The sequence below is a fragment of the Malaclemys terrapin genome, chromosome 18 (genome assembly GCF_027887155.1).
Source record: "Malaclemys terrapin pileata isolate rMalTer1 chromosome 18, rMalTer1.hap1, whole genome shotgun sequence".
Taxonomy (NCBI): Eukaryota; Metazoa; Chordata; order Testudines; family Emydidae; genus Malaclemys; species Malaclemys terrapin.
In genome coordinates, this window is record NC_071522.1 from 14998104 (window position 1) to 15016891 (window position 18788).

The 18788-nt window shown below is 43.3% G+C and overlaps 1 protein-coding gene across 5 annotated transcripts in view; it reads right to left on the minus strand.

Annotated features, from left to right (window-relative positions):
• The window catches only part of AUTS2 (activator of transcription and developmental regulator AUTS2), a 968890-nt gene extending 956507 nt beyond the window's left edge, over positions 1-12383 (minus strand). For 4 of the 5 annotated variants that reach the window (XM_054008225.1, XM_054008223.1, XM_054008224.1 and 1 more), the window contains exon 1: positions 11917-12382. In XM_054008225.1, coding sequence (XP_053864200.1) covers positions 11917-12210 — 294 coding nt within the window. In that variant the 5' untranslated portion in view covers positions 12211-12382. Of the gene's footprint in view, positions 1-11916 lie in introns of all 5 variants that reach the window. The other variant, XM_054008222.1, reaches the window with a different exon arrangement.
• Positions 12384-18788: the final 6405 nt, after the last annotated feature.

The following is an 18788-nucleotide window of genomic DNA, read 5'->3' on the forward strand; positions in this document are numbered from 1 at the left end:
GAGACATTCCTTGGTCAGTCACTCATTAAGGCAGAGACCTGGAACCTTGCAAAAACTTTGAAAGATCCCATCTTTAGAACATTCCCATTAGGGTGCTTGGTCCTAATTAACAAGACGTAAGAAATTCCCTTCGCACTCTAGTCTGAGAAATCATTTTATAGCACTGGTGAAATCCTTATCCACAGTGACAGCACCTTCAGAGCCTTAAGAGTTAGGCAAACCATGTTGAGAGCCAGACCATAGCTTGAGAGGAAGTCCTTTCAAACAGACGATGAGCCAAATTCAGAACAGGTGTACGAATGCACAAGGCCATTTTGCATCAGATCTTAACTTGGCCCAATATGCCCAAAACATCTATTTTTAGAACTCATGTAGTGGACTATTGAGAGCAGCAACAGCATAGGAATAGAGGATAGTGTTAGGGGTCTTCGGTGGAGTTTTCAAACACACCTAAGAAAGCACAAATCCTATTGAAAGTCAACACAGATCCACAAGTACCACATAGTTCATGTGATGGGAAAAATCTGAAATGGTGAGTCTTACAATCTGGTTTACAACTTTAAGCTCCACGGTAAGGTGTACTCCTCCCATTTGTCAGTCATCTTGATAGCAGGACCATATATTTTCTCCTCCTCCCCACCACCTCTGTTTATTATTTATCACATTCTGGTCATGAGGTGTCAGGGACATGCAATTATTAAATTCTATTGTTGTGGCAAACCCAGACGATGCTAGGTAAAGTAAAATAGTTGTGTCTTCCACCACCACACATCCAAGGAAATTTGTCAATGTCTTTTTATTTGCATATCTGGCAGACTGCCCCAGACATCTAATACATAAATGATAGCATACAGGTGTATTAGTTTACAGTTTGCCTTTAATCTAGGAGTGTCAATTTGCTTCTCTTTTAATTACATTCATCTTGATTCGTTAGTACAATCTCATGAAATTTCTTCATTATGTAAATGGCACACACACACACGACAAACAGTTGTTACAAGTTTTCTGGTTCAGCAGCAAACAGACACAATGTATTAGCCCACACATTCAAAGTCTCAACCATCCCTTTTTCCCCCCCCATCCAGAAACAAGATTTTAAATAGATTTATTGGTTCTTCAAAAGTTGACTACTAGCACATACTGCCACAAAATTCACAGAGATGTGTGTCTCCTTCTGGATTACATTTTCTGGGGAGAATGTTTGTAGTTATAGAAATTTAAGTCAATTGGACTGAGGTCTTATAAGCATATAAAGATCCACTTTTTTAACTACATAATTCACTGGGTTTTTCAACACACATTGTGAGGTTGGAAATTTGGCAAATCCATTCACCAGATGTATTTTTCTGAACCCAGAACTCATTAACATTTATTTTTAAAGTCCAGCAGACTCAGCTGTTGAACCACAATAATTGCATTTATTATTTTTTTCCATAGTTGAAATGACTAATGTTGGAAGAGTCACTGCATAGGAGCACAATAGCCAGCCAGTAAAAATGTGGTAATATCCAAAAAGAAAAAAGAAAAGAAATGTGTCCCCTTAAAACAGGGTATCCATATTCTGAACCTCACACAATGAGTTTCAGTATTTAATGTGATCTTAAAAAAAAAAGAGGGAAGACTGTCACACCAGAAAAAGAGTGCCAATCCAATGTACATCAAGGGCACTTAGGCCTTAGAAATCACAATACTAAAAGGGATTACAACATAAATTGGCCAAAGCAGCAGCAGCATGTCTCTTCTCAAACCTTCTCCCTGCTCACCACACATCATCACTGGACAATCCTACTGTCTATTGCCTCAGCCCTCCACCAATGCCCATTCAAAACAGACAGGCCTTTACAGCATGCCTGGAAGGTCACTAGATTTGGCCTAATTCAGAATGAGGTGGAGAGGGCGCGCGCTGGAAAGGGCTCTTACAGAAGACACATGACCAGCAGCTCCCCCTCCTTTAAAATAATAAGGGGTTCACTTAGAGTGCCCCAATGATTTCAACCACAAAAGAAGGTCACAGGGAGAGAGGTGGTTTGTCAAATAGGAAGGTTTCAGGTCATTTAGGGCTTTATATGGGGGGGTAGGGGGGGCGAAATCAATGCCTTAGTAATGATATTTCTACTTATCTAAACTTTAGTAACAGGTAAAAAGTGCAACTGACAAAACTAATGTGAAAAGCTAGCAACAGGCCAATGGGAGGAAGATATACCGCATGCACCTCACAGACTGTAGGAATGACTTCTAATGACTGGTCTGCCACTGACATATTGCATGGTGTCGGGTAAATCCATAGTCACTTTTCGGTCTCATTTCTTCCCTATGATGGGGAAGCTAAAAATATCCTTACCTACCTCATAGGCATATTGTGAGAATTAGTTAATATTTGGTACAGTGCCCCTAACTTGCGTGGAGTCCCTCTGACTTCCCATGCAACTTCGTCTGGAAATAAAGAGGTAGGTGCTTGAGGTAGGTGCTTGCACACATTATAGTATAAGGGGCTATTTATGCTAAGTGTTATCCGCACTACGTACCGTACCACTAAACACGATGGTCTCTGTAACCCCAACCAGCCTACCACTGAGCAAAACACTTCATTTTTCCCAGATTTGCCTCCATGTCTGACTGCTGTAATAGTGCTCTAAAGATTTTCAAATCATTGTTGAAAGTCCATGAAACAGTTAACATTTTATTGTGAAACAAAAAATATTTGACTTCACAAAGTTCCAGTAGCCAAATGCTTACTATTCATTAAAACATTGTGCGCTCTGACTTTTAAAAATTAGAAGACAGACTTTTGAACTTTTTGGCCATGATAAAGCCATGACTTTTCCCTCTCTTTGCAACCAGCCTCAACTATCAATTAACTTCACATAATATAATCTCATTTTTGCTTCTGTTCTTTATTTTCAGCTAATGGCAACCAATATTCACGTTTCACTGTGGTATAATGGATACCAGGTTGTCTATTAATTGAAGCCAAGGAACAGAAGCCAGTGTACCTGGCTCCGATGTGGACTCCCACTGTGACCCTGGACAAGTCACTCACCCCACATTTTCAAACATGTGCATGCACTTTTGGACCTGCCTGATTTGCCCAATGATTGAAGTGCACACAAGTCAGGGCCACATGTGTGTGTGTGTCCCCCCTGCATGTGTACATCTCACACTACACAAGCCCAGTCAGATGCATTCAAGGTGCCCCCTACATGCAATTTGGCAAATGTATGTACCTCAGTTTAAACACCTGTAAAATAGGTTTAACACCCCTCCATAGCATTGGCAGATGCAGCATGAGTAAAAGCTCAGATCCTTGATTGAAAGCTTTTTAGAGTATTACTTGCAAAATGGGCAGGAATGAACCCCACATTTTACAAATCTTCCTCTTACTGCCTATGATCCTCTTAAGTAGGGGACACGCTGTGACTAACCCAATGCAGTGCTGTGAACTCTGCCAGAGAAAGAATTGCAGTGGAATTGCAATCTACTACTGAAAGCCACAATTCATCTTTCTGATCTGCCTCTGCACAGTCATCCTGCAGCATCCACAAAACCTATCCCAGACAGCTTAACTCAGACAACCCCCCTTACAGAACAGGCAGCTTCTTTACATTAGATTAGGACGTTTGATTGCTGAATGACCTTGTGACATTACATGTAAAGATTGGTGCCATTACCCTGCTAGAGCCAGCTTGATTAAAAAAATAATAATTAAAAAAGTCTACCTGCTCTAGGTGCAATTTAATAGAAAGAATGTTAATTAATTCAAAATGTTAAGAGACAGTTCCTCAGAGAGGAAGTTCACACAAATATCCTAAAAGGACACAAGAAGTGCTGTGGAGTGACCATCATGACATTTAGACTATCACATTTTTTGCATCCAAGAGCACGTAACAATACAAGAGTCACACAAGCAAGAACTCCAGAGCATGAAGAAGTTAATAAATCTAAGCATGTAAACGGTGCCTTCATTTCATGTGTTTTTAATACTAAAAAGATTTGGGTAAATACAGTGACATCAGCATAAATTCACACAGATAACATGTCATGTAATGTGATCAAATTAAACACACAGCAATATTTACAATGCCAGGGAATCCTATTCTAGTTCTCAGGCTGACTTATTTTCATCTCCCTCACTCCCGCCTCCCCATCCCCAAAAAAGTAAAATAAAATACTTCCTTCCAAGGTTTCCCATTCTAAGGATTTACCCTTTCAGTTAAAATCTTCTCTCTCCTCCTCAAAACATAAAAGTGTCAAGATTAGTGCTGCTAAGCTATCCTACCAGGGAGAAGAATCTAAAGATATTAGTCAACTCATTATCTTAAAGGTAAAGGGTACAGCAGAGCCCAGCTTGGGATTTGACAAACCCCAACTAGAGCACAGATATTAAACTGATAAGTAGTAAGGATGATACATAAAAGCACAGAGAAGCATTGCAATCAATTACCCTTAACAGAACTGGCATTAGATTGTCTCAAACAGAATGTTGAAATTCAAATAAATGAAGACTGTGGGTTAAACATTTCCACATTTCAGCCCACAACTTCCCAACTCCATTACCCTTTCACTAATTGTGTTTGAGACTTCACTAAACTTGAGCTTGGGCTATTTTTAAAGCCTGACTCAACTTATTGTTGCTCAGAATAAAGATTGAAAACTTCTAATTTACTGTAGATAATTAGAAAGCTGCAGGTCAGACCTTCAGAGTAGCATGGTGGGGGCTCCAACTCAAACTGATAAAAGGACTGTTTCTAAAAAATAGACTACACTGTAGAATATTCTGGCAGACACCTCCCAACTGGAAAGCAACAAGGGCTTTTTAAGCAGGAACAGATTTTGCTCAGTACTCCCTCTGTTACTGCCAGTATCCGTCTCCCAGAGGAACATTTACATATAAAGCAATAGATCTTACCTGTAAGTAACGCACACCTCTACTTCTCAGTGATCTTGTCCAGTCCCTGATATTTCTCTAGCAATCTCAGTGTTGTAACTCTTTCAATTACTTGGGGCTAGTCTACACTGGGGGGCGGAGGGGGGGGAAAAAAAAATCAATCCAAGATATGCGCTGAAGTCGAAGTATCTTGGATCGAATTGCCTGGGATCCAGACGGCGCGAAATCAATGGCCGCGGCTCCCCCGTCGACTGCGCTTCTGCCACTCGCTCTGGTGGAGCTCCGGAGTCGACGGTGAGCGCATTCGGGGATCGATATATCGCATCTTAACGAGATGCGATATATCGATCCCGGATAAATCGATTGCTACCCACCGATACGGCGGGTAGTGAAGACATACCCTTAGGCTCTTGATGTCTTTCCCTTTCTGTGGTGATCATTTTCCTTCTGAGTTCCTGATCCTTTATCCTTATTTTATAAGGATATTTCTTCAGACTCCCATGGCCTAGCAGAGACCCCAGATACTTAAGGAGAAAGAGCTCCCTTTCTCACCAAATAGGATAAGAAAACGATGCTATGATAGAGAAGAATAAGGGTGTGTGTGTCTTGTCCTATTCACGTGTTTGTGTAACTCCCATAATTATCAAAAGCAGAGCCAAAAAAGACCACTTGAATCTCCCAGTAATCTAAATATCTCATCCCTGTGTAGCCTAAACATTTCCTTCTCTGAAAAATATCGAGCTACTTACTTAAATGCCTAAATTTAGACACACAGATTTTTAAATGTTGCCATTGGAGCCTCATCTTGTGGGGTTTATCCCAGTTTTAAGTTTCTCCAGGTCACTCTGCAGTTTAGCATCTTCCTTGGTGATCCACCCCCCTTTCCCAGATCATCCACAAATTTGATCCTGGATAAGTTTACCATTTCCTTTACATTCTTAATGAAAGAGCAATGTCTCCACTACTGACCCCCTGCAACCAGTACCAACTGAACCCACCTTAACACTACTCATCACTAGCACATTTTACCTTTAAGTTACTACCTTCTGTTCCCTGTTGGTTTAAATCTTAGCACTCACACATGCAAACCCAGGTTACAGGACAAACCCCTAATAATCTGTGTAGTCAAAGAAACATCATAAGGCCACCAAGATTTGCTGACAGCAATGAATAAACACTTGGCAGCAGTGTGAAGGTGAAATTTCTTCAGTAATAAGAAGGGATAAAAAAGGCAGATCAAAGTGTTTGTTTTTATGAAAACTCAAGGAATATACAGGCATACTAATCATGCAGGGTAAGAGACTGGTAAGAAAGAACCATCACAAGCCATGCTTTCTGGTACCCAACCCAGTGACGCATGACCTCTTCTTCACACGTAGAAACATAGAAGCTTCAGATACAAGAAAAACACACATTTTAATTTTCCAATGGATCATACTGTGATACTACATATCATCATGTAAGTACTAAAGGCAAAATCCTGTTCTCTGATGCATGCACAGAATTGTAATTGACTGGGCCTGACAAATATACAGAAAAAGAACTTAGCACACGGTATCTTCCAAACACTTTGTCTTACATACACATCTTGTTGGTGCCCACCGGCAGTTAAACTTTACCCTTACATCATTCTCTCTCTCTCAGTACATAGAGCTGCTATAACTAACATCTCCCTTCATCATGCATCCACATCAGTGGAACAACTGCTTAAAATTTACTCTAGGTGGATGGAATGATCGGATACAGAATCTGTAACTCAATTAACAGCTCCTTTTACATTTGTAAGCCTTTCCCATTTGTAATTAATTATGCCTGGCTTTACCAGACAATAATTTAGCATAGTCTCATAGCATATCTAACACAGGTTACCAGTAGACACGCGTTAAGAAACAAGAATCACCATTTAAATGTAGGTTTCTCACAGCATGCACATTTGTTTATAAATCTGTGTGTCCTGTTTCAGGTAAACAGTCCAAGCCGAAGCTCAACAATTGCCCACACGGAAAACTAGCGACATTGCTCAGAAAACAAAACCAGCTGCTTACTCTGTAGGGCTGGGCTGAGCTGACTCAGGAAAAAAGCTTTGACCCAGGGAAGTACTCTCTCAACGCTCAGGTCAGATTTCACTTCTCATCACAATAAGCCATCTCCATGACTGTCAATTTCTGTTCCCTCCCCCAACACATACACACAAAGCTTGGGGAGATTTAGTGAAGTGTTATCTCACCAGAACACTAGCCTACAAACCTCCCTCTCAAAATAGCCACAGCTAATTACAGAGAAACCAAAAGAGGGAATGTTACAAATAGAAAAAAATTGGGCATCCTCGTTCCAAGAGGTTCCTGGAAAGTCCTTCTTGTCCCTTGGCCAAAACAGAGTCTGAAGATTCTACTGTTGGCCAGAGTCACACAAGTACTGTTCATCAGAAAAACACCACAGGACCACTTCTGGTCGCTGTGCTGAGTAAAGTGGTCAGAGTACTGACCACCACAAATCGGAGCACTGAACCCCCTTCCTTTTCTCCTTCCACATCAAATAAGAAGTTGAAAGGCCAAGGAGAGCAGATATAGGGACAATGTATGTTGTGCACAGTCACACCAAGAGATCAGTGTCTCACAGCAAATTCTAGGAATACACCCCAGATGCTTAAACTAAGGACCAGATCTGAAGGTTTCAAATGCATGAAAGGAATCCTCTGACTTTCGAGGATAGGCAGAGTCAAGCCCACAAGCTACCTTTGCTAACCAGAGAATTATGGCAAGGCTGGGACCGCTCTTGGCAAATTTGCACTCAAGCAGCACTTAACAAGCAACATTCACTGCAAGCCCCTAATTTCCTTGGTTGTTTGAGGCATCCAGAAACATTGTACAACAGTAAGGTCCCACTCTCCCTTCACCCCTTTCTTCTTCTTCTACCTACTACTCCAAGCAAACAGTTAAGAGACCAAGACATGCTGCTGTAGAGATAAGAATCATCAGGAGATAAGGGGTGCCTACCTACATGCCAGATAAGGAAAAGGCTCTAAATGCCAGAGAGAATAGTGACTTAGAGAGTGGCAGTCAGTGAAACAAGTAGCTTTGGTTCAAGACAGTAACTTTTATCAAGGTGCAGTGTACCACAACTGGCATTAGCAGACATACACCTCTTTTCTTTGGATACAACGGCCACAGATGGAATCTCCTCTCGTACACAATCCTCCCTGTACATACACGTCATCCATTTACAATATTCCTCCCACATCCTAGCCAGTCTGCTGCACAATTAAGAGGCATTTTTTCAAGTAGTGCCAACACAATGTGTTTAGAAAAAGAATGGGGCCCACTGGCTTCATCATGCTCAATCACTAAAATATTCATAATAATCAATTAGGGGCAGCACCAAGCATCCACCCAAGGGAGATCTCTCACTTAGAGTGACCCCAGATAGCAAGTGTGAAAAATCGGGACAGGGAGTGGGGAGTAATAGACGCCTACATACGACAAAGCCCTGAATATCAGGACTGTACCTACAAAAATCGGGACATCTGGTCACCCTACTCTCATTGGAAAGGTGTTCTCAAACAGAGAGCTGCCGCTCATGTCACTGTCCTTGTCTGGCTACTACCCTTTAAGAAATATCTTTTGCTTCTCCTTGTCTGGATTTTGAGGTGGGATACTCAACTGGTATATATCGATGTAGTGCCATTGATTGGATTAGTGCTAGACTGATTTACACCTGCTGAAAAAATAGCCCTCTTTTTTTTCCACATTATTGCGGCAATATTGAATCTGGAGCTCATATTTGAAGTTCAACCACAGAAAGAGAGTTTGGGGCAATTTTTTTCCCTGTTATCAGGCACTAAAGCCCACTGAAACCAATAGAAAGACTCACTGATTTCACTTAGCTTTGGATCAGGCCCTCACCAAGTAAATTAACAAATGCTGCAAGAAACTTTCCTGCAGCATGTGTCCACTCAAGTATTTCAGCACCTACACATCTCACTGATCACCACCAAGATCATCTCACTTAGTAGTGACTATCAGGTCTTCCTGCTAGTACTTTCAAGTCTCAACCAAAACGTCAAGTAGCCATAGCCATTAATCCCAGCCATATTAGGCCGGTATGCTTGACCCTTCTTTCTCAAATATATTTAGTCTTATTCTTATGTTTTTGTAAGTGAGTTTCTAATATTTGTCAATGCAGCATGAAATCATTAGTTCAAGATGTGCCATCTATCACATGAATATTAAATTGGGTCAAATCTCAGTGTGCTGGCGATTGTTTTATCTGAATAAAATATTAACTGGCAAAGCTGGCAAATGTTTGTGAACTCCTTTCAAGGGATGCACAATTACAACAGGAAGCCACTAGTAGCCATTCTTCGACTAGCAGAGAGAGAAGAAAAACGGAAAAAAAGGGGGGAAATTTTAATTTCCACTTTAAAAAACAAGCAAAGCCAAATTTAAGTTATTTTATAAAAGCGCCTCACCAAGTTCAAACAAGAGCAGGGTGATAGAAACTCTTCAATATTTATACGGACCATAAAATGTGCTCACCAAAAAGTAAGGATTTTGACCAAATTTTGGAGTCCTTATTCAAACAGAACACCCAGTGACATGAATGAGATGTTTGTGTGGAAACAGATTTTGGTCTACTAAGCCTAACTGTGTAAATCTCTCTCATGTTGGTGAACACTAGTTAGTCACACAGGTACTCCCATTGGCTTGAATGGGGCTACCCATTGAAGTACTCACCAAGGCCAGGGCTATAAAACTGGTGATTGTTTACTAGGGATCACAACTCATGCACTTTGTGTATTTCTCAGGTAGGAGACAAATTCTCCTTTCAGTTACACTAGAATAAGTTACCTGAGTGGAGTTACTCTGGCTTCATACAGACGTAACTGAACAGAATTTGGATCCCAGTGTAAAGAAACAGAATGCTATTATTACTGATAAATATTTAAATAGTTTAAATACACATTTTTTGTCGTCGTTAAATGATCAGTTGCATCTTCACATTTATTTTGACAGTTCATAATTGTTACAGTGGCAATTCCATGAAATGCAAACCCAAATAAATCTGGCTTCCCCAACACAAACTTGGTAAAATTCTACAACGTGTCATTTATAAACAAAAGGCCCTTAAAATAAACTGCCAAAGCTATCCTAAAACAACTGTATCCCCCTTGATTACACAGTGCAGGATTACACTATTTTAAAATGTTGTTTAATGAAGTAAACACTAAAACAGTATCCTGATCAGGCCTGGAGGGGAGGAAATGCACAGGTTGTGCTTTCTAAGAGAGCCTGAATAGTGTAATATGCCCCGAGCCAGAAAGGGCATGAAAGGGCAGACTGGATCCTGGAATGACACTAAAGTGGTAACTTCCAGGGCTCAAAAGGAGACAAACTGGATACATTCAGCAAGTAACAAAAAAAACAAAACAAAAAATCCAGTGAGTTAAACGGCATTCAGTTTCCTATCACGTTTTATCTTTAAATTTTTTTTAAAGACAAGAACAGCTGGTGCCTCCAGTTTGATTGCCAGCCCCCCAGATGCGATAGTGCATGTTAAAAAACAAGAGTTGGGAGGCACTAGGAAGACTATCAACAATAAGTAGGACCACTTGTAACAGTCTCTTTGATGTGTCCTGAGACAGCAGCAGAGACAGGGACCTTAGTTCGGATTCACAGAAGCGTTTCAGATCAGAACGGGAGCCGTTTCATCACATGTTTCAAAGGGGGAGGGGTGTCCCCCAAATTAAAGGGCCAGTACACACATAACCAAAACAAAATAAAAACATAAATCAGACCATAGCCTCCCTCCCCCCTTCCAATCCTCCAAACACACAGACCTTAGAAATCAGACATTTAGCCGTGTTTGTACTTGGTAAGTGGTTCTCATCAGGCCTTCCCTCCTCCTCCTCCCCACAAAATATCAAGAAACACCCGCTCCCCCCAAAGGTATAACCTTGACAATGAATCAGGACTGGAACGTTCAAACACTACTGCCACAACCAACCCGTTCCCCATGCCTGCAGAACACAGCCCAGTGCAAGTGACCACCAAAAATCCGAATCCTACAGAATAGCCAAGAAAAGTTTCATTTGGATCCTCTATCACCGCTCTGCTGGAAGGGGAGGAGTGGGGGGGACAGAAGAGAAGGGCTGCAACCAACATGCTCTGGTTGTCGGCGGAAAAGAAAAACCACACACACTGCCAACAACTCTCTCCTCCCCACATATGGATTGTGGGTTCAAACATTTCTCTCTCCTCCACCCCAAGGAGGAAAAAGCGCCCCTCCCATTTTTATATCCTTCTCCCGCCTCCCCCCAAAAATCTATCCTGACATATGTCTCTCCCAATCGCAATAGACCCCGCTTTTTAATCTCCTGCTACCCCCCGCCCCCCAGAAGCTTGGCTGGCTGGGAAATGTGCATTTGGAAAGCAACGCTGCAGGTGTTCAAGGAATAAAGAAAGAGACAGAGCTCTCCACACACACACACACACACACACACACACACACACACACAAAGCAAAAGCACTTCGGAGAAGAAGAAAAAAAGGGACAATTGGGTAACAAGCCCTTTAGATGTCAGCAAGGGATTCCCCCCTTCTCCCAGTACATTTAACCCTTTAAGAGGTGAGGTCCCCATGCAGGATAAAGGAGGCTAAGCCCTCCCCCCCACTTTCCTTTCTCCTAGTGAAGGAGAATACGCCCCCCTCCCCGCAAAATAAGCAGCCCCACCGCTCCCCAGTGCTGGAGAGGAGGGGGGAAATCTCCCATCAACTGCAGCCAAAACAAAACAGACAGGCAGCCACAGCAATTTATGGGGGGGAAGGGGGAGAAGAGGGGAGAAAGGGGGGGCGCTGCATTGTTATCCATCCAGAGAAAGAAAACGCAGGCAGGAAAGAGTGTGAAAGCCAGCGAGAGAGACAGAGAGGGGGGCACCAGACAGATTTCCCTGCCATCTCTCCCTCCGCCCCCCTAACCCAACAATGAGCCAGGCACACCGGCAGCATCGGGGCGGGAGGCGGGGGTCGCCTTACCTCCAAAGCTTCAAAAGTGACAAAGCTGCACATTGCAAAGCCATCGATAATGTCTTCTTCTGCCGAGGAGGGCTCTCGCCTCTTCCTCCTGGGGGGTCTGGGTCGGGACGATGGTGGATTCCCATTGTCTTCCTTCTCCGAGCCTGAGGAAGAGAGGACCGAAGCAGCCCTGGTCCTGCTGGCCCCACCGGCGGCGGCCCCTCCTAATCCGCCTTTGGATCGCCTCTCCCGATCTCTCTGTGATCTGGATCTCCTCTTTCTCCGAAGCCCGTTGCATCGTGTCGGGCCATCCATGGCTCTTGCTCGCTCTCTCGCTCTCCCTCTCTCCCCCCCCCCCTCCCCAGCACGGCCACAAATCCGGCTTCCCCAATGGAATAAAGGGGGAGGGAGCGAGAGGGAGGAGGAGAGGACAGAGAGAGAGAGAGAAGGGGGGGGGGGGAGAGAAGAAGAGAGAAATAAAAGAATCCAAGTGCGGTTCCACCACCAGCGAACACCAAATGTAAGAGATTCCTATAAGCAAGCCAAGGAAAGTAATGGCTGATCACAGGTCGCCTTTGTAAAAAAAAAAAAAAAAAAAGAAAAAGAAAAAGAAAAAAAAAGGGGGGGGGGGAGAACCCTCTCCAAGCAGGCAATAAATCAGAATAGCGGAATGCTTTGATCAAGGGGCTGGGAGACGGAGGCTTTCCAAAAGAGAAGAAGGCAAAAAGAAAGAGACCGACCCACTGGGAAGCAGGCGAAAGAAAGATTTCCTTGCACACAAAAACAAAAATGATTTTCTTGCTTCCCCAACTAACAGAACTTGCACACAAAAAAATTGTATGTGTCTGTGGGATACAACCTTCCCCCCACTACACACAGACTCCGTCTTCCTCCTGCTCGAGCTCTCAATCAGACGGGGAAATCATCATCGTAACGATACATCCAGCTGCAGTTTGTTCAGGCACCGGTCAGGGACTGAATCCTGAGTGGGAGCTCGTCACACCCCGCCCCCGCCGAACACGCCCACCCAGCCAATCTATTAATAAGGATCAATCATAGTAATTCGGCGGATTAATTGCGGGAGGAGGAGAAGGAAGGGGGTGAGACTAGATCCAAGCGGAGAGGGAAATGGACACGCCCCCCCCCCAATAATAAATGAATGCTGGCAGAGGGGCTAAGGCTCAGCTAGTCTCCTGGGGGAGGCACCGGTGTGTGTTGGCTGCTCCTGACGCTGCCTCCCCCCGGGGGGGGGGGGGGGGAAGATGCCCAGGGACGATTCCGCCCCTACGGCCTGGGGGGGGGCTGCTGCTACCAGAGTCGGGAGGATGCAGGAGGTTTTGGCCCCGAGCGGCTGCAGGAGCGGCCGGGATGCGGCCCCAATTCCCCCCCGCCGCCCGCCACCACCACCCAGAGCAATCACGTGGGCAACTTTCCTCGCCCCTTCCCTCCCCGGCTCGCTCGCTGGGCGGCGTGAAACAAGGCTCGCCGGCCGCGTCAAATAAGTTGCGGGCAGGCGCACGGAGCCTGCGCGCCCGGTGGGAGGGGGGGGGGGGGGTGGACGGGCTCGGGCTGGGACGGGAGCCGCCTTCCCATGCTCCAGGCGGAGCGAGGGCTCCGAGCCCGACGCCGGGGGGGAAACGGCCACTGGCCCTTTAAGGGGGGGGGGGGAAAGAAACAGAGAGAAGAGATGAGTTAAGGGCCCCGCCCGCACGAGACGGGAGGGAGCGGCTTCTGGGCTCCCTGTGCCGGGGGGGGGGGTCCCCGATAGCCCTTCCCCGCCCCTACTATCCCTCTGCTGCCAGCCCCCCTGAGCCGTGCCCGCCCCCACCGCCTCCTAAGGCTGCCCCACGAGTCTGCGCCCCCAGCGCTCCCATCCCCTAGAGCCCCCCATCTGCCTGCCCTCTACAATCCCCCCACCCTGACATCCCCCACTGCTCCCAACCCCCTGAGCCCACATGTCCTCCTGCTCCCTCCCAGGCCCAGTTCTTTCTCCTGCCCCACCCCTTGCCCCTGCCTTCTCTAGCGGTCACTCCCAGCATTTACACTTCAGTCTTTGGAGAAGGGGGTGGTGGTCTTTATCCCCTCTCCGCTCTTCTGGTGCCTACCTGGTCACTACCCCTTCATTTCGTAAGAGGTGCTACAGTATTCAGGGCAGGGGTCATTTCCCATCTATCTCTTCCCGCTGCATGGGGAATCGCACACTTGGATCAGAGAAACTCCTGCCCTTACAAATTCCTGACTGACTGAGCTCCACTGCCTCTCCCCTGGTTTGAAGGGGGACTAAGACCCAGGGCCCCACCTGTAATTGCTAAAGTAGGGCTGCTGAGTCCTCCCCGTCTCTCCTCTGCACTAAAGAGAGGAGCCTGCAGGCAAGGACTGTTGGAACAGCTGCTTGCACCACCTCCGCGCACCCTTATTGAGGGATCTGGGCTCTGCCCTCTGCAGCATCCATACACTACTTCCCTCTCCCATTCCCTCATCTACGACTTGGTCCACCCAGACCTCTGCTTCCTCCCCAAGGACCACTTTTTCTTCATGTACTTCCATTCCTCCCCAGGCCAGAGGCCCAGCTTCCATTGCTTGGGCTGGGCATTTATGCTCCAATGATTAGTCACATTATCTCAGACAAGAAATATCACACATGAATCTACCACAAACACTTGTCTCCTTTTCCTCCTGGGACTTATTCCTTGGCTCCTTATTTTGTCTCTTTCCTTTCTACTGCTTAAGAGTTGTATCTATTCACCTTTTATTCTTTCTCAGCCTGCACTCATAGATGGCATGAAGCACATGGTTTGGGGCTAGATCTGAGTGTATGAGGCCAACAAGGACAGAAGTAGGATCGAGGAGTAGGAAATGAATGGGATGAGGGGAGGAAGGAGGTCTGAATAAGACTGAAGAAGAGATAGCTGACAAAGAGACTTGAGAATGGGAAAGGGGCTGAGGGAGTAGGCATAAAAGACAGAAAAAGGAAAGGAAATAGACTGAAGAGGATCTGAGGGGTGAGGAATGGGATTCTGAATGAGATTAGACAATTAGTTGGAAACAAAGGAAAAACTGGAAAAGGAAAGAAGGAGGAACCGAAGAGAAAAATGAATGTGGGGAGAGGGGATGCCAAGACAGAACCTGGAAATAGCAAGTCTAAACACGACAGTCTTGGAGCCAAGGAGTCTGATGGGCTCTGGCAGAGAGCCCTGATTTCCTTAGTATAACAAGGGGAAATCAGAGGGCTATTAAAACAGACTGTTTCATAGTTTTAAGTATATTGGGGGTTCTCAGTTCTTGTTGACCAAGAACTTAGAGTGGGTTTCCCTCCCAGCCCCACAAGCACTTCTTGAGTAATATGCTCTTGAACTTAGAGGCAACACAGTTTGGGAACTACCTGCTAATTCCCTCTTAATTGAGACATTGAGGCCTGTCGTAGGTCCTGCTTTATAATAGTGTAGATTTATAGGGCCATGTACAGAGGGCAATCCACGCTGAAACTTTCAATGCATACTTTACACCAACAATCTCTTTAGACTCCTGCCATCCAGAGTGTGGGGTTATTTAAACCTGTCCTGTCACTTTTGATGGGGTAGCCTTTTAAACCCACTTTACACAGGTGGAAATGACGACAAGAGGCAAGGCAATGAGAAATCAGGGCAACACAAGCTACCTTTTGGTAAGCAAGTATCTCTCACCCCTCTTATCTTGACCCTGAATCTAAGAGCAAATGGTGACACTTGCACATTGAGGGGCCAGAAGAGAGGCGCGTAAAAGCAGCTAAGAGCATTAAGAAAGCTTACATTAAAGGAAGGCCACACTACCACAGAAAGGGAATGCCCAAAAAATTCAAAGCCATGTCATCTATGATTAATAGACCCTGAAGAGAGGTATGTTACTTCTCCTCCTCCCTTCTTTTATCCTAATCCTCTATTTATTTGATATACCACGATGAATCTGCTATTGGTATATTTATTGTATTTGGACCAAAAAAAAAAAAAAAAAAAAAAAAAACACCAAAAAAAAAGGGGGGGGGGAGGGTCAATAAAGTCAGGCCACATCTCTAATTTCAAATGGTCAATTTCTAATCTAGACAGTTTAAAGAAAAATTGAGTTGAAAGTTGCTTCTGGTTTATACCTGGCCCTGATGCCCCCCTCCCCCAACAATTTGTGGTTTACAATCACATTTTCCTTTAATTTTCAAAGTTCTTGTTTCTGCCTTGTAGCTGTATGAAACACCCACACATCGTCAAGGGACACTCACTATGCAGTGGAAGCTATAACAATATAGTTAGGTGATGCAACTTATGTATTTAGACAAGCCTAAATATTACAAATTACACCTATAGCCTGGTAGTGGTCCCAATCTCTCCAGTTCTTTACAAGGTTCTAAACATGCAGAACAAAAGATATTAAAATATACTGTGGCAAACAACTGTTACTCATTGTTCTTTTGGAAAATAACTAGGTAATTTTCAAGGCAGTGTAATTGATTATAGTGTCCTGCACATCCATCACCATTAAAATATGACTTAAGAACCTAGTACTCAGAAATGTTTCTGCAGATATTCTTGGCATAGCTGAAAATCTGATGTGCAAGTTTCTATTTCCCCACACACATGCATTTGCGAAGAAAACTCAGCACATGATTTGTTTCATAGTCTTAGAAGCAAATCCCTATATCTGCATGTGTCTACTGAAAAAAAAAAAAAAAAAAAAAAAAAAAAGACTAAAGGACATATTTCACACCACAGACTTCATTAGAGAATAGAGAGCAGATTCCATCTGGATAATATACATACGTCCTCAGTTAAGAGCATAGAGGTATTGGACATTTTCTCCTGGAAATATGAGATGTTCCGCATTGGGCACAATGCGGATCTGGGGCCTGATTCAAAGTCAATGGGAGGCCTTCCATTAACCACTATTGGCTTTGAATCATCCTCTTGGTGTAGTTGACTAAATTATTTGGATAGTGATCTTTACGTACTTTTTAGGGCTGTCAAGCGATTAAAAAAATGAATCGCGATTAATTGCACTGTTAAACAATAGAATACCATTTAAATATTTTGGATGTTTTCAAATATATTGATTTCAATTACAGCACAGAATACAAAGTATAAGGTGCTCACTTTATTTTTGATTACAAATATTTGCACTGTAAAAAATATAGTATTTTTCAATTCACCTCATACAAGTACTGTAGTGCAATCTCTTTATCATGAAAGTTGAACTTACAAATGTAGAATTATGTACAAAAACCTGCATGCAAAAATATTTATATATATATATATATATATATATATATATATATATATATATATATATATATATATATATATATATATATATCCATCCAACTATGTAAAACTTTAGAGCCTACAAGTTCACTCACTCCTACTTCTTGTTTAGCCAATCGCTCAGACAAACAAGTTTGTTTACATTTGCAGAAGATAATGCTCTCTGCTTCTTATTTACAATGACACCTGAAAGTGACAACAGGCATTCACATGACACTGTTGTAGCCGGCGTCACAAGATAGTTACATGCCAGATGTGCTAAAGATTCATATGTCCCTTGATGCTTCAACCACCATTCCAGAGGAGATGCATCCATGCCGATGACTGGTTCTGCTCAATAACGATCCAAAGCAGTGCAAACCGATGCATGTTCATTTTCATCATCATGAGTCAGATGCCACCAGCAGAAAGTTTTTTTTTTTTTTTTTTTTTTTGGTGGTTTGTGTTCTGTAGTTTCTGCATCACAGTGTTGCTCTTTTAAGACTTCTGAAAAGATTCTCCACACCTCATCCCTTTCAGATTTTGGAAGGCACTTCAGATTCTTAAATCTTGGGTCGAGTGCTGTGGCCATCTTTAGAAATTTCACATTGGTATCTTCTTTGCATTTTGTCAAATTTGCAGCGAAAGTGTTTTTAAAATGAACATGTGCCGAGTCATCATCCGAGACTGCTATAACATGAAATATATGGCAGAACATGGGTAAAACAGAGCAGTAGACATACAATTCTCCACCAAGGAGTTCAGTCACAAATTTAATTAACACATTTTTTTAAGCGAGCATCATCAGCATGGCAGCATGTCCTCTGGAATGACTGTCGAAGCATGAAAGGTCATACAAATGTTTAGCGCATCTGGCATGTAAATATCTTGCAACCCCAGCTACAACAGTGCCATGTGAATGCCTGTTCTCACTTTCAGGTGACATTGTAAATGAGAAGTAAGCAGCATTATCTTCTGCAAATGTAAACAAACTTGTTTCTCTTTGCGATTGGCTGAACGAGAAGTAGGACTGAGTGGACTTGTAGAATCTAAAGTTTCACATTGGTTTGTTTTTGAGTGCCTTTATGTAAAAAACCCACTACATTTGAAGTTGCACTTTCATGATAACGGGATTGCATCACAGTACTTGTATGAGGTGAATTGAAAAATACTACTTTTATAATTTTAAGTGCAAATATTTGTAAGCAAAAATAATAAAGTGAGCACTGTACACTTTATATTGTGTTGTAATTTAAACTGATATTTGATAATTTAGAAAATCAAAAATATTTAATAAGTTTCAGTTGGTATTCTATTAACAGTGCGATTAATCGCGATTAATTTTGAGTTAATTGCGTGAGTTAACTAATTAATCCACAGCCCTAATTTTTATATAGCATCTATAATAAAATGCATACAATACAGAGTTTTATCTAAGAAATGTACACACGTCTTTCCCATGTGTGCTTTTCCCTAGCCAAGATTTTAAGCTTGGCTGTCAAAGAAGGTACTGTTGACACCCATGCATACCACCTTCCTAGGCCACCTGTTAGTTTTCACTCTAGAAATGTATCCTAGCTGGCATTTGACATGAAAAAGCAGGTCTTTTAGTTTGTACCACTCAATTGC